General features: G+C 34.6%; 1 protein-coding gene across 1 annotated transcript in view; it reads right to left on the minus strand.

Annotated features, from left to right (window-relative positions):
- LOC118743854 (protein scabrous) overlaps window positions 1-15,865 on the minus strand; it is a 152,139-nt gene that overhangs the window by 5,386 nt on the left and 130,888 nt on the right. The window contains exon 4 of the mRNA XM_036476618.1: window positions 269-838. Within this exon, the coding sequence (XP_036332511.1) occupies window positions 269-838 (570 nt within the window). The remainder of the gene's footprint in view (window positions 1-268; window positions 839-15,865) is intronic.

A 15,865-nucleotide genomic window follows, 5' to 3' on the forward strand; every position in this document is an offset into this window, starting at 1 on the left:
CCAGTGTGGCCCAGGCGCCCTTAATTTTTTTCATTGAAGTATCTGGAATTGTATTATTGTCTTTTAAGTTTTTATTGCATCAGAACAGATACTTCAAAAAATATATTTAGTTTTGTTAGACCGGAAATTTGCTGAGAACTAAAAAGAATCAACTAAATACTGGACCAAAAAAAAAAATCCTCAAATCACAAACATTCATTTAATTCCACTTTCGCGCATTTCCCTACACATTCATCATACCATCCACGTCACATTTCCATGAACTCACCTTGTGTTCTACACTATGGCGTTGCTGTTGTTGCATCACGGCACGTTGCATATCCTGTGTAACACTCTCGAGGCGATCCAATTTTCCCCGAAGCTGCGTCACTACCACCTGCATTTGCTTGTTGGCATCGCGTTCATCCTGCAGCGTACTTACGCTCACCGCCATTGCTTGCACTGAACGTGCTACATTCTTGCCCTCTTCACGCAACAAGCTCTGTTCGGCAGTGAGCTGGGCACTGGAGAATTCTAATTTGGAAATTTCATGCCTCAACTCTGGCACGTTTTTGTCCATTTTCGTTTGTAAACTCTCGACATCTTCGAGCAGTTCCAGCATTGAAGTGTGCAATTTATCGAGTGAGGCAATTTGCCGGCTCAAATTGAAATTGGCATCGGCCATGCGGTGCTGTTCAATTTCTAAATTGCGCACACGCTCGCCAATACGATGATACTTCAGTTCATTTAATTGAGATTTGAGTGAGCGTTGTGCCAGTTGAAGCTCATGGATTTGCTGACGTTGGAAGCGGCAGTGGCGGCGTTTGTGATCGGCAGCTAATGGGTCATTGGATGATAACTGCAAGTAGAGAGTGAGGGAAAAAAGATATGTATGGGTTAGTGAGAGGTACTCGTATGTAGTGATTCATATTGAATGGATTATTTGTTAAGGAAAATTGAATTTTAGAGTACATGCAGCGGTGTCTGCACGTGATATTTTACTTGCTTTCTCCGGCAGGATAATACATGCCAATGCTAACCAGAAAATTTATTCAACTAAAAAGTAACCCTAAAAAAATACACGACAACATAACTTTGTTGTGATCCTAGTCAAAGCCATGTTCACATAGAGTCTGATGTTTGAAAATATCGAGTTTTGAAATGACAAGGAAAAAAATCTGAAACACGTAAACTTAATATTGGGTCGCAGATTATGGATCTGAATGCCATTTTTACAAATCAGGTAATTTTCCCAAAATATTTTAATTTTTAAAAGTTTTATTTAACTTGTTCTGTGTGTATGTATATATGTATGTTTGTTAGGGGAAAATTTTGAAATAAAGTTTTGACCAACTTTCGGATGACCTATAGACTTGAAACTTCACAGTTCGCTCAGAACTCGTTGAGAATGCATCACGAAGGATGAGTTAATCCGAGAGATGGCGCAGGAGTTAAGATATTTGACAAATCCTTATTTATAGGCCGATTTGGTTCATATTTAGAAAGTATATTAATTACATGAAAAGGAATAACTCCACTAAAACTTTTCCCGATAGGTGGCGCACGAGTTGATATATTTAAACCAATATTAATGGTCCGTTTATATTAAGAAAGCTTGCTTTAAAAGTATTTGTTTTTACTATTAGCTTATTATGAAAAAATTATAACTTGCACAGTGAAAAAAATAAATGTTTTATGCGAGGTGGTGTTCTCTCTTCTCTGCTCTGGATTGCAATTGTAAACGATCTTCTATAGGGACTGGAAAAAGTGGGCTGTCGTGTGATCGCTTGTTGTAGGTGATGTGGCGCTTTTGGTTAAGGGACGATTTCTAGATTATCTTTTTGATCTGCCTCGCAATAAATCGCAAGCAAGTCGGAACTGGTCTTGTTTACCAGGAAGTTCAAGATGCCTGCAGCTTTCAGACAGGGTCAAGTACTTAGGCTTGTTTCTGGATAGGAAACTGTCGAGGAAGCCTAATACTAAGGAAAAGTCGAGAAAGGCATCGGTTGCCTTGCACTGCTAATGGTAAGAGGTGGGGCAGATCGTCCAAAGTAATTCTATGAAACCATAGTTAAGCCTGTCTTATTTTACGGTGTGCTTGTCTGGTGGAACTCACTAAAGTTGGCTATACACAGCGGATCGCCCTAATCGGCATTAGTGGGACCACAACTACACGGGTGCTTACCGTCATGTTGAACATTGCGCCCGTGGATATTGGAGGAAGAATTGTCGCGGCACGAACTTCTATTATGCTCAGAGAAACCAGGTGGTTAACTGGTTCGAAAGCTGGACACTCTGTAGTGCTGGAGGTCTTTGACTTCGTTCCTGAACGGATAGATTACCGCACCCTCGAAAAAGCTCTCAGCAGCTCGTTCTCTTCCTAAACTCCCTGAAGAGAGTACTGGGCTAGCGGGGTTACTGGAAAAAAGGAGCGGTGAACTTCTTCACGGACGCATCAAAACCTATGTGAGTTGCAACCCTGCTCAGAAACAAGTTAATTGTGCTGTCGCGCCTGTGTATATGCAATGTTTTAGAAAAAAATTACAAACAAAAATGAAAAGTTAAATCAACCATTATTTCCCAGCGCTCTCTCTACATCTGCCAACTTAGTCATAATACATATTTTAGCAGTCATTAGTGCAGCTTATTTTAATATTCATACAGCATCGTTACTCTTCATTTTCGCAAACACATAATAGCGTTTGCAAAAGTGGCAGAAGTAAAGTGAGCACACTTTGGAGCCCATTATGAATTCATTTCACTTTTACTGCCAGCAAAAAAAAAACGTAATTCTTGAAAATGTTGGTTATAAATGTGTGCTTTAGAAGCACCCTGCAGTAAAATTTACAGACTGTCTTACAAAGCGCTAGTTCCGAACTACATATATTAGAACTATTTCTGAACTAGTTCATAATGGATGCAGAACGAGACAGTTGAAACTAGCGGTGTAAATTGGCAAATACTCGCTACTCGTACAATTCGAAAGTAGCTCAACGAGTAGACTTCCGACTCAAGATTCGTTGGTCGCGAGTTCAAATCGCGGTGGAGGCAGTAGTTGTGAGTTTTAAAATTTAATGAATTCAAATTGTTGCGAGCAGCTTACAATATTTTTTTTATAAAATATGTAACAAATATGGAAAGTGTAAAAGGAAAGAAAAAACTAAAAAAATATCCAAAAATGGAATCGCAAAAAACGTTTTCTTATACAAAAAAAAAAAACTATCCAAAATGGAACCGGTTAAAAACTGGTTGCAAAGTAATGCACTGGGCGACAATTGCCACGGCCAATGACATCGCCATGTAAAACTGGACAGTTGAAAGCATTGCTTGGGTATTGAACTAGAACTAGTACTGTCGGCAAAAGGTCTAGTTCTACACGCTAGTTCTGAGCTAGTCAGATTTTATGCAGGGCACATATGTGTATATATGTATGTGTATGTAAATATCCTTACAGACGTTTTTATATTGTGTATACATATATGCTTCTGCACCTACATCCACACACACATATGTACATTTAACTAAAAAGAGATACGCATACTTAAAAACTCATCTGAATATATGTATAGAAAGTGAGCTAATTAGTACATGCACCAATTCAGACGTTGGTAGTGAGTTAGACAGCTTGAGCATTGCTTGTTTGGCCTGGTGCTTGTTTGGCCTGGCACTTTGTGGGCTGCATGTACTCGTAGCTTAAAAACATGGAAATTTGGCGCTAGCGCACCCTACTTGAGCATTACTTTTTTACAGAAAATATTATGTTGCAAATTTTTTTTCTGCTGTTATTACCTTCATACCTATTTAGGCTTTTATAACTGTTGCATGCCATGAAATGGGTCACAAGCTATTACAATTCTGTATAAAACGCTTTTTTGATTTGGTTTTATGGAGTTAAAGTTCATGTTAGAAGAATAATATGCTCTTTAAAATATTTTAAAAATATTCTTCGTAAAGTTTACACCTAACTAAAAAGATATATTTTGCTACATTTCAATAAACTGCAATTGAACCGGTTCACGTAAAGTCAAAAAATGAACAGCTTCGAAATTAGAATGGAAATGAATGAGACCATTTAGAGAAAGAGAGGCAAAGGATAGTAAAGTGAAGTGAGAGAAAGAGCAAGAAGAAATACCAGAGAAAGATTGTAAAAAAGATAAAGTGCAAAACCAATTTAAGAAAAATAAAAAATACGAGAGTGCAAGGGGGAAAGAGAGTTAACCAGACTGCTGCAAATTGCGAGAAATGTAAACAAAGAAGCAAGGAAACTTTTGCATGTAATATCTGCTTTTAAATTTCGTAACGTAAAATGGTTGGATATTTCCGGCATAAAACATTTTAAGCTTTTGGCTTTAAAACTTACTGTTGTTGTGGACCCTTATTTAATTTTTTTGGAACATTTTTGTAGAATAATTTGGTCCAGGAAAGGCCTTGCAAATAGGGCTTCCAGCACACATTTTACAAACGTTGGTCAAAATGACCCTTAAATATAAACTATTTTGGGTTATGTAATCAAAAAAAAAAAAACAAATAAGTCGTTTAATAAACTCAATAAAAAGCAAAAACTTTGCAACCAATGTATGGAAAAAATTGACCGAAGGAACAAAACTGAGAATGCCATTTCAATATGAGCCGTTTATTTTGAAAGTGGCATAAGTCACTTCGTCTTGTGCTTAAATGACCAGCTACTTGTGGCCGAATGCCTTTGGTAGATGAAGTTGAACGAATAACGAGCGCGGTCAGATACAAGTCATTTAAGCACATTAGTTATAAAGTGACTTATGTCACATTATATAGCAAGGTGTCATTTATTTTTAGGTTTTTTCAAAATTATCGTAAACATTCGAAGAGAGATCCTTCCGCTATTTATTTATTTATTTTACATACCACTCGTTAGAGAAACGTGGAACAGTTAATTTTGGTGGTAAACAATCATTTCTTTGTCAAGAGTCTTGGACGAATGGAAGCAAAACAACGAAAGCGGCAATGGGAGATGCCACAAACATCTCGTCAAACAAATGATTTTGTAAGCACTGAAAATATCATCCGTACATCTGATTAATACATTTTTAAAAACTTTACAGCAAAAAATAAAAACAAATCGATTTAATAGTTTTCCAAATATCTCGAGAACGGGGCGAGGAAAAATATTTGAAAAAATCACACATACCCACATCAAAATTCTCTATGAAGAGAAATATATTAATTTGGTTTTTTTCTTGAAAAATTTTTCACATCCAAAATTGTTGATAAAAATAATTAGTTTTTGAAAATATGCCATCTCAAAAAAAATTCTAAATAATTCACAATGGTAGCTATGAATATTGCGCAATATTTAAGTATAGTTTTACGGGGTGCACTCTACAATAATTTTATTTTTTTTACACCGAAGTTGAGTAAAATTAGTACATTACAAATTTAATAATTTTTAATTTTTTTTTAGAGTTTTTTGAGTACGCAGTTTTGTAGACTATTAAATTTTAGTATAATAAAGTACAAGTTTTAAGCGATTGCAAAAAAAATTATTATAAGTCAACGCGATTTTCTAGCGTTTTGTAATTTGCACTTCAACCTACTAAAATTTTATGGGCTACAAAACTGTATACCCAAATTTTTCTAAAAATTCTGAATTAAATTTTTTAAGTTTTTGGGTGCAATTGTTTAAGTTTGTTGAATTTTCATAATTTTTGTACGAAGTTTGAAATGCGGATTTACATATCGCACATTGTTTTCAAAAGAGTCATAACTCTAAATTTAGCATTTTTGAAATCATGTACAAAAAATGTACACAGCTTTTATTTACCTTTTAGCAAAAGCTGGAGCAAATTTTATTATAGTTTGTTAAAAAAAAAACCTAAATTAAAGTCACCCTTGCCCATATGATTATCATGTGCTAAGAAATAGTTTGTCGCATTTTCTGACAAACGTATCATTTTGAGTTGTGACTATTTTGAAGACGGTGTGCGATGAAAATAGCCAAAAATTGTCAAAATGCCACTCGACTTAATCAGCTGACCACAAGGGTATATCATGATGAAGAATATCTTGAAAACCAATAAGACCATTTTTCGCCCACAAAATTTGAATATTTCTTAGCTATTCTAAGGACTAATTTAGTGACTGACCCTCGTGGATGTTCTACAGAAATACAGACAATTGCCGCTGCCTTTACAAAGAATTTAAACTTAGAAACTGGGCACAATGCTTTTTTACGAACTTTTCGTGAAGAATTGACATTAACGCTAACTTTTCTCTCAGAAACTGTGACACCTAGCATAGCAAATCACCAAGTTCAGCATCTTCTTTGAACAAGAAGAATTAATAATAAAAAAATCATAGGTTATAAATACATCTTCTCAGCTTTCGCTTTTACGTCTTATTCTACTTCTTATTTACAACAGATTCACTGAAAAATAAGAGTATTAACTAACCTTAATACAATCACATCAAATTTTATTTTGTACTCTGTTGTTTACTGCCTTAAAGAGCTAAGCTGAAACTAATTGGCAGGAAGATTAGCACAAAACAAAGACAGTATAAAAAAACCTTATTAAAAAGGTAATATCGTACGCACACGCTGCAACTGCAACGATACTACTAGGGGATCAACTCGTTAATTATGTTAATGAAACTGGGCGCGTAGCTGCTCTGGGCAAGAACAATAACAAGAGTCGCAACGGGGACCACTGCCAGGGCACGTAGCGCATGCGGCACCAAGTCAAGCGGTGCAGTCAACTACTTTTATGTCTCCAACAACAATAAAACTAGTACTAAGCTCTGCCTCAGCTGCTCTGCTGCTGATCCACTGACTGCTGCAAACAAAGTATTAACGCTGAGACAGAGATAAAATCTTACAGAAAGTTTGCACTGAAACACTTTATTATATTATTAAGGCGACACAGCAGTGAAGAAAACTTATTAGAATAAGAGAAAAAACAACGAAGTGCATAGCAAAAGTAGTAAAAAATATATCGAAGTAATAGAAGTGTGCTGCTGCAGAGCGGCGACTGCATTAGCTGAATGGCATTAAAAAGGAAGAAATAATATCGAAAGTAAAAGTAGTGCGGAAAGTTAGAACAAAAAAAAAACTAAGTAAAAGCCCATGGCGGGCGCAGTTGCGCATCAACGATGGAGTTGGCGCGCGTGCGGGCAATAAAATTGTCAACTTGGTCATGACAACAGCGTTAATAACAAATGAAGTAGACGGAAGAGGGAGAGGCTGGCTGACAGCCTATAAGAAGTAAAATATTAAAATAGGGAAATAATTTTTTTTTTTTGCAAAAAAAGTGGCAAATAATGCAGTAAAAGGGCAAGAAAGTTTCAAGTTGGATATGGCACAAAATGTGCATAAAACAAGAATTGAGTATAAAGAAAATTATATATGTATGTATAGATAGTTTGTTGCAGCGCAAAACTTTGTCGTAGCAACAGCTAATGTTGCATGCAACGCTGCAGCTAAATGGCAACTGATAGGCTGTCACATAAAAATTGTATTCGCATTCATTTTTATCTTATTTAGAAGAAAAGCAAAAAAGAAATATCAACGGAAGCTTTTGCCATTCGGTCTCTTTTTCCATTTACTGTTTACAAGTTATGCGTTTGTGTGGGTGAGTTGTTGCAAGTCTTTGAAGTAAATACAATGTCCAGTAAGCAGCATTATATCTTCTTTGAAAACCGACCTTTGTCTCGCTTGTTGACGGAAGTTAAATTCAGTTATGAGCAACATTTCTCTTGGCTGCTGTTTTTTTTTTTTGACTTTTGAACTATTTTATTCTGGTTTTTAACATTATTCCATTATTCCTCCTCTTTCGCTGGCGATTTCTGCGTGGTTTTTGCTTCTATGGCTCGCGGCATTTCGCAGAATTATTTACTTTGCGCTTATTAAGTAGCCGAGGGCTTTTTCTGCATTGGCAACATTTTATGTTGTCTAATTTTGTACTTCGCTTTGTATTTGCTTTCATTGATTTTTGTAGTGTGCAGTCGTTGGCGCTTATTTGTATTTTGTAAAATTATATTTTTCTATAATTCCAGTTTCGCTAGAATGAAATAAAATTGCCTTTGGCGAACTCGCTTTTTTCATTGCACAAATACGTAATGGCAAAGCAAGAATGCTTACAAAGGAAATGGGCGGAAAATAAATAGCAAATCTACACGAATGTGAAGGTACGTAAGAATGTATGTAAAATTCATATTTTTAAAGTACAAAATTGCTCACGGGTTTAGTAATAAGTTTGTGTTTTGTTCCCTTAACAAAGAAAATGTAAATACAATTTGGAAGTGAAAGTAAATATTTTTCCATTTCATACTTTTTAAGATGACGGGAATATTTATACAGAAATGTAAGTTCTTATATTATGAAAATGTAAAAATTTTTAATGTTTGTATTGCGGTCACCCTGGTCAAGTTTGCTTCTCAGTAATATGTTGACTACGTTAAGTATATTGTAGCTTAACTGCCGATAGTATTTAAAATGTTATTGAATTTTTGATCTGTGACAGCAATATAACACATCCGGCAAGTCAAAGTTTCCCTATAAGTACATGTGCGAACAAAGTTTTCCAGAGGACAAAAACATTTTTCGTCGAAATGGTTTAGAAATCTTGAATATCAGTATTTTTCGATCAGAAACTTCTGTTATTTATTTAACCATTTTTTAATACTAGCGATTTTTTGGCCTCCCTTGCATTATTTGGGGTTTTTAGGAGCCCTATAAAAATAGTTAAAGAATTCTTAAACGTTTCTATGAAAACTTGTTTTCCCTATATAAAATACATGGAACTTTGAGCGTCCTCTAAACAGATATGTTTTGATTTCAAAATTAAAAAAAAAAACAGGAGTACAATTTTTTCGTTATTGAACACCCGCAGTGAAAAAATTCCGACTTTACCCTTTTTTTCGAACACACCAATCTAGGTGGGTCTGACATTGTTTTAAGATAATTACAGTTAAAGTTGATTACTTATTGTAAATTCTGGGTAAATTCATTTGAAATGATTCTTGCCTAAATGAACGTAGGTTAATTAACTACTTCATAAAATGTTTACTCTTGTCACCAATTAAATACTATATTTAACTATACAAATATGGGTATAACTTATATTTTCAAAAAATGCCACTTAGATACTTATGATTCCAACCCCATCATATATTTTTCTCGGCTAATTCATCTTTAAGAGCATGAAAACTCAAGCTTGTTCTGAAAAATACAAAACTGTTTAACTTTTAGAATCAACAGCTTTTATATTCTATAGAAATTCTCAATTTTATACTCAATATTTTATTTTCTATATTTTATATTTTATATTATTTATTCTATATTATTTCTATGTTCTATGTATATTCCCTGTGCTATATTCTTTATTCTATGTTCTGCATACTATATTCTACATTCTTTAATCTATAATCTATATTCCATGTTCTCTATTAGGCTACCAAGAGAGTTTTACAATATGCATATAAATGAAATCGATCGAGATTTTCCAGGTCTTACCTTGAAAAAAAAAAGGTTGACTTTTGTGGGCGAAAGAGAGCACAACGTCTGTTCTTGTCGGGCTTGACCATTTTGCGGACTAAATTTTTTAATTTTCTGCGATGCTTATAATTAGCGAGTGCTTTAAACTCAGAACGCACAATGTACTGGGAAGGGATTCTGCATTCTAAATAATATATTTCTCAAACATTCTAAATATTTTAAATTTTTAGTATGCGTACGTACATCACATCACATTCATTACCTTATACACACTTGTGTAGCTATGCACATATGCTCTATTCATATCAACACACTTGCCAAACATTCTGACGCATAAAATTCATATTTCCTCTATGTTTCAAAGCAAAATGTTTATTAATTAGCTGCATTTAAACTAATATGATTGCATAAATCATTTAAGCGGCTCGTAAAGGAAGTCAAAGGACCAACATCCGTCAACTGTCAAAGTTGACTTGAACTACTCTAGTTAATTAAAAGCGAACTATCCCACACTTCTCATAAGCATACATACACAAGCTCATATGCTAAAGTAAATGTCTTACCACAAAAGCAAAATGGCGTCATATTGAAAGTCAAATATTATTCATGTGTACAGAAAAGCCAAAACGTATGGATATGTTGAGACATGTGTTGCATAACTTAAGTAAGTAGTTGTGTGTAAGATGGAATACATACATATGTGCGTAAATATGTATATATTTATGTATCAGAAGATCCCAAGCGAAGGGGAATAAGAGCAGTTTCATTGAGAACTAGTTGAAAGTCGGCTATTCTTTAATGCAGCACGTGGAATAGTTTGAAAAGTAACCTTATTTTGATTTGTTATAGCTACGTAAAAAATGCTGCGTCCCAGCCCTAGTCCAGAAGCATGGGTCTCTATATGGTCCAGCGTCCTGCGAAAATGGCAGTTGCTCGAAAAAAAACCATACTATTCAAGATTATTTGTCTTTTCAACTGCGGTTAGCCACATTTTGCCAGCGGTGATAGATGCGGTCATAGTGAGACAACAAAATCTTTTGTAACGAGATCTAATATAGCGAAGTAAAAAAGTGGCTTGACTTTTAAAATGACCTTAAAAAATAGTTTTTTTAAATTTGTGTCTATTTCGACTTAAACACATTATTTAGTGAACCTTTTTAAAAAGTTTTAAACACATAATTTGGCTCAGTAATACTTTTGAAATAAATTAAATTTTTTAAGTTCATTACATGCTATTTCAGGTCAAATCGCATTTGTTTTTTTTTTTGGTTTAAAGACGAATTATTTACATTTTTTCTATTTCTGCGATCACGAAAATTCATTGCTTGACCGAAATACCGAAAAAATAAAGGTCGAGGTATTTTTTTAATCCAACGACACTATTTTTCCTGAATTTCTATCTCGAAAGCTTAAAAAAGCCGTTACGTTCATTTCGCAATCTCTTCTAGTTCTAGCTATATTTGATCTTGTAAAAAAGTGCATTTCGCGCACCGTGTGGCTCTTAATGTTGCTGAGAGTTGCAAACACCATTCTACCACTGAGATATACAGAGCAAACCGGTTTCTAGCCCCGAAATCCACATTACTGCAATGAAATGCCTATTAGTTAAGGCGGCAACGTACTCTCTATATTGGTTTACAATGCTGTAGGTGATATGTACGAAGCCAAGTGCCGCCTGGTGAACCGAGACAATCAAACTGCTTGCTTCGACTAATTCTGATGCAAAAAATATTTGGTTAGCCTCTTTGACATGTAGAAACGACTTGCATAAGTTTGTTTTGATAAGAAGAAAAGGCCAGATGTAGTCAGATTTTTAGCAAATGCTTGGGTTGCTTAAGAGTACATGATGTGCACATTCTTTCTAAATGTCCAGTTTCGTCAAACTCTGGGCTTTATGGGAAACACTCTCCTTATTACATAATAGAAATGATGGCACACCCCACTTCTTGCGTGACGTTTTCTTTCGAGAATATAAAGCGCTATAGGCTTTTTCAACTCGAAGTGTAAGAATGACTCCCAAATACTTTGAGCTGGAGGAAGGAGAAAGAGACTGCTCATCTATGGAAGGTTGTGGAAAACCTATTAAGTAGTTGAGCCAGGTATTTAATTCAAAAAGTTTTAGAAAATTAACTTAATTTTATCTTGGCATATATATATATAGATATGTATGTAAGTGTAACCGTTCAGTGAACAAAAGAGCAACCAACGCTGCATACATATTTTTTATATTTTTAAGTAAACACAGATAAATAACTAGTGGCGAATACCAACGAAAATGTGGCCAACCACTAAGCCAACAGAAGATTCTGCCAACTCAGCTTTAATATTCATACAGAAACGCTTAAATGTATGTAGAAAAGAGCAAGCGTCAACAAAAATTTGGAACTTAAAGAAACGAAGCAAGCAAAATAATTACATTTAGAAAGAATATATGTATGTAAATATGTTTGAGCAGCTAGCGAAGCGCATACCTTTTGTAGGAACATGCTTGAGAATCAAAGCAAAAATTTCATTAAATCTGTAGCAAAAGTAATTTTCAAGGAGGAATTAAATAGGCGGCCATACATTGCTATGATGAGCGTGTAATGTAAATACACATATGTGGCTCTAAATATGTACATATGTACATATTCACTTTTTAAATGATTTTGCTCACTCTTTTATGCCCACCAGTACCACAATGTTTGCATAATTTTTTTTTTTTCCTACGGCTATTTGTTTAACCTGGTGTGCGCATCTACACATATTTGCCCACGTATATTTATTTATTTCATACATGGTTGCGTGTTACTTACTTTGCGTAACTTGTTGATAAATTTATTAGCCCATGGCTTAGCTACGAAAAATATTTAAATGAAAACAAAAAACTTTGCAAAGTATATGCACAAATTTCAATATGAAAAAGACACGCCCTTGGTTGTCTGCCTGTCAGCCGCCCTAAATTTTTTTCGCATGCCATGGCGTATGCGTGACACCATTGTTCTGATATCAACGCCAACATTGTTGATTAATAACATAGGAAGAAGAGAGCAGTTGATCTGATAAGAATTGCACTATAGACCGCAAATTAAAAAAAATATATTTTTTTTAGATTTTTTTCTTAGTTATTATTTTTTATTTTTTATGTAACTTAGTTTTTGTGAACTTTTTCTTAATACAAATTTAAATCTAACAAATTTAATTAACTAGATACAAACACGTGAAATTAAATAAAACACACTAAATAATAGCCTATTTCCACCAAAGGCTTAACTGCAGTTAGAGCTCAGAGAAGTTCAAATAATTCCCACATGGGGTGATCGGCGAGGTTTTTTACTTAAGTTTTCCTTTTTTCCTTTCGTTTTCTTCTACTTATTAGGTGGAATTACCCCCTTCGAATTATAATCTCTGTTTACACAAACTGCACAAAGATAAAGTAAAAGAATTTCAATAAACTAAAAAAAACAAAAATTAAAAATGTAATTTTTCGAAACCGGTTGCAACGCCATAGCGAATTTTAGTACACAGCACTTGGCTATAGCGGATGTCAAACTCACTTGTATTTGTTGCTTACAATGTAGTAAATCTGGCATGTTTTAAGAGGACGCATACCAAAAGACGATATGCGTTACGGTCAGTGTTATCATCGAAATGCCCCAAATACGCATTAATTTTCAGTTAAGTACCGATACAATTTCGAGTTAACGAGTTTGTACGGATCAAAGCTGTCGTCTGTGTATACTTAAAGGCTTGTATGTACACTAGGGTAGTACTTAAAAAATCAAATGGACGATTTTTTTCAGCCTCATGCCTTCAATCGGTAATACCACTGTCACAGGTATCACATATAAATTTTGGTCCCGATTGGAATCGGTTAAGGCGTGTTGTAAAGGAGTCAAAAGCAAGACGCCCTTATACATAACCCTGAACTTTGACCAATGAGTGACATGCCTTAACCGACTTCAATCGGGACCAAATCATGTATGTGATATCTTCGACATCGAAGTAAGGGTTGAGGCTTAAGAAACCGGATGTAAAAATTTGCTTCCTACATTTCAGGACCACTCTAATGTACATATATATGTATGTATACGGATATCAATTACTGTAGTATACTGCATATCAAAATTTTCAGTATCCATGCCGAAAGTGAGGCATGTTACTGGGATTGCAGCTAAAGTGACAATGCTGTCAGCGAGTTTCTAGGCATTGCTTTCAACTGAACTGTTTATATTTGACTTGCTAATGCTTCTACAATTTTTGGCGAATTTGTTGGCTATATCGTAGCGTTTGTTTTTTTTGGTTTGCACGCAATACTTGTTTGAATTTCAAGCGTGAGTTGCAGTGTAACTTTGCTATTATAAATACTGAATTTAAAAAAAGGCGAAGTAAATTTTTTGGTTTCTAAGTACGATGAACTTCCCTACTAAAAAAATAATTTTAACAGAAAAAAATCAATTGGTGTTTCAGCATGCGATTATTTAAGTGTTGCTAAATTCTTATTAGAAACATATTTATTACTTAACATGTTGGTTATCAACCTTTAGAAAGAGGCGAACACAAATAATTAGATAAATTTTTAAAAATACTTTGGACATTGTACATTTCATGAACAGTCTTGTATTGTTCCAAAATACTTGAAAAAAAGTCAAGGTTGATGACGAAAGTTGACCCTCTGCTATGATCAAGAGTAACTAGTGTCAAATGGGATCCTAGCTACAAAATTTATGACCCAAAAGGCATTTTCATGGTACACATTCAAAATGTGAGTTGCACGAATTGAGATAGTAAATTGACGGAAGCCAGCAAATAAACCAAATTGTATATACTCCAGGTGAGGCAGCAAAAATTAAAGCTTATTTTCCGCGAATTATTATTTTTGTCCTATCTGAAAAACAGTTTGGAGAAAGAAAGTCTCAGTGAAAAAGTGCTGCGTGAAGGCGTATTTCATTTCGCCGACTGTATATTAGGGTTCAGAAAGGCAAAATATTAAGTAGGGTACAGCGGAATTTCAAAATTCATTCATTCAGCTTTACCAGCATGCAATATTCCTATCGGATAAATCACAAGGTACTCAAAACTATTAAATTAAGGCACTTTTTTGAAATGACGCTGTATACGTACATATATGTATATCCATAAAATTTCTATTTTGCCAGAAAAACAAGTGAGAAAGTCGTGTCTCAATCAATTTGGCCAAACATATTGCTAAAGAGATGGCGGATAGTGCAGAAAATAGCCAAATTATACATACTTTTCCATCCATATTCCAGTATAAAACACATATGTATGCACTCTCTTTCTTCTTAAAATTAATGACTCATTACCTATGCAAAACTCAGGCAAAGAAATGTAAAACCGCTATCTTTATTTACACATGTACATATGAATGGACATTAGGGTGGTCCTTAAAAAAATCATAGCAACCATTACTCCCTCAGTCACCACCAATAATACCACGGTCACAGATATCACATATAAATTTTGGTCCGATTGGAGTCGGTTAAGGCGTGTCCCAAAGGAGTCAAAGGCCGGACTCAAAAAATTAAAAATATTTTTTTTTTATTTAATACCGAAATGCGATACTACCATAGTCGAAGATATCACATATAAATTTTGGTACCGATTGGAGTCGGTTATGACATCTTCATAGGGTAATCTGAGCTTTGTCGCCTGTGCGACATAACTTAACCCTCTCCAACCGGTACCAACATATATATGTGATATATTCGACTATAGGCACTGACGTAGGAGCTGAGGCATAGGAAATCTAATGTAAAAATTTGCGTCCTTCATTTAAGGACCAACCTAATGTACATATTGCTTTTCCCGTTAATAACTTATTATGCACTAAGAGTAGTTGATATTCAATTCATCTTAACTGTTATTATTTTTTATTACTTTATTGCCTTTATGCTCAAGTGATACATATATGTATGTGTATCTGAGTGCGTCTGCCTCAATCAAGTCAAACAACTGTAAAATCAGCTTGTTGCAATCAGTTGTATTGCTCCACACCCTCTATAGCCACCCGTTTTTTTTTTTATCGTTGCACATAAAGTCTCTCTCATTGAAATAAAAATAATGGCATGCTATAAAGACATAAAGAGATACAAACATACATATCATGTATGAGTAACTGTGCAAATACTCATTACAGCCGGAAGAAGAGCAACCATGATGCGTGCGACATTGCGCGCGCTGTCCACACCTACATATGTATGTGCGTACATTATGGTGCCTCATCGAATGAAGTTTTGTTTTTCCACTGGAATTATACAGTTTGTTATATTTTATGACTTCCGCGATTTTAAGATGTACATGAGCCGGGGCTATTTGAAAATGACTGGGAAAATATAATTTTGTTCATTGTGTGGATACAATTTTTAAATATTTTATATAGAACTTTCACGCCTCAAATTTTTTATCATTTGAAGT

This window comes from Rhagoletis pomonella, unplaced genomic scaffold (genome assembly GCF_013731165.1).
Source record: "Rhagoletis pomonella isolate Grant_MI unplaced genomic scaffold, Rhpom_1.0 Rhpom_scaffold_00007, whole genome shotgun sequence".
NCBI classification, from domain to species: Eukaryota; Metazoa; Arthropoda; class Insecta; order Diptera; family Tephritidae; genus Rhagoletis; species Rhagoletis pomonella.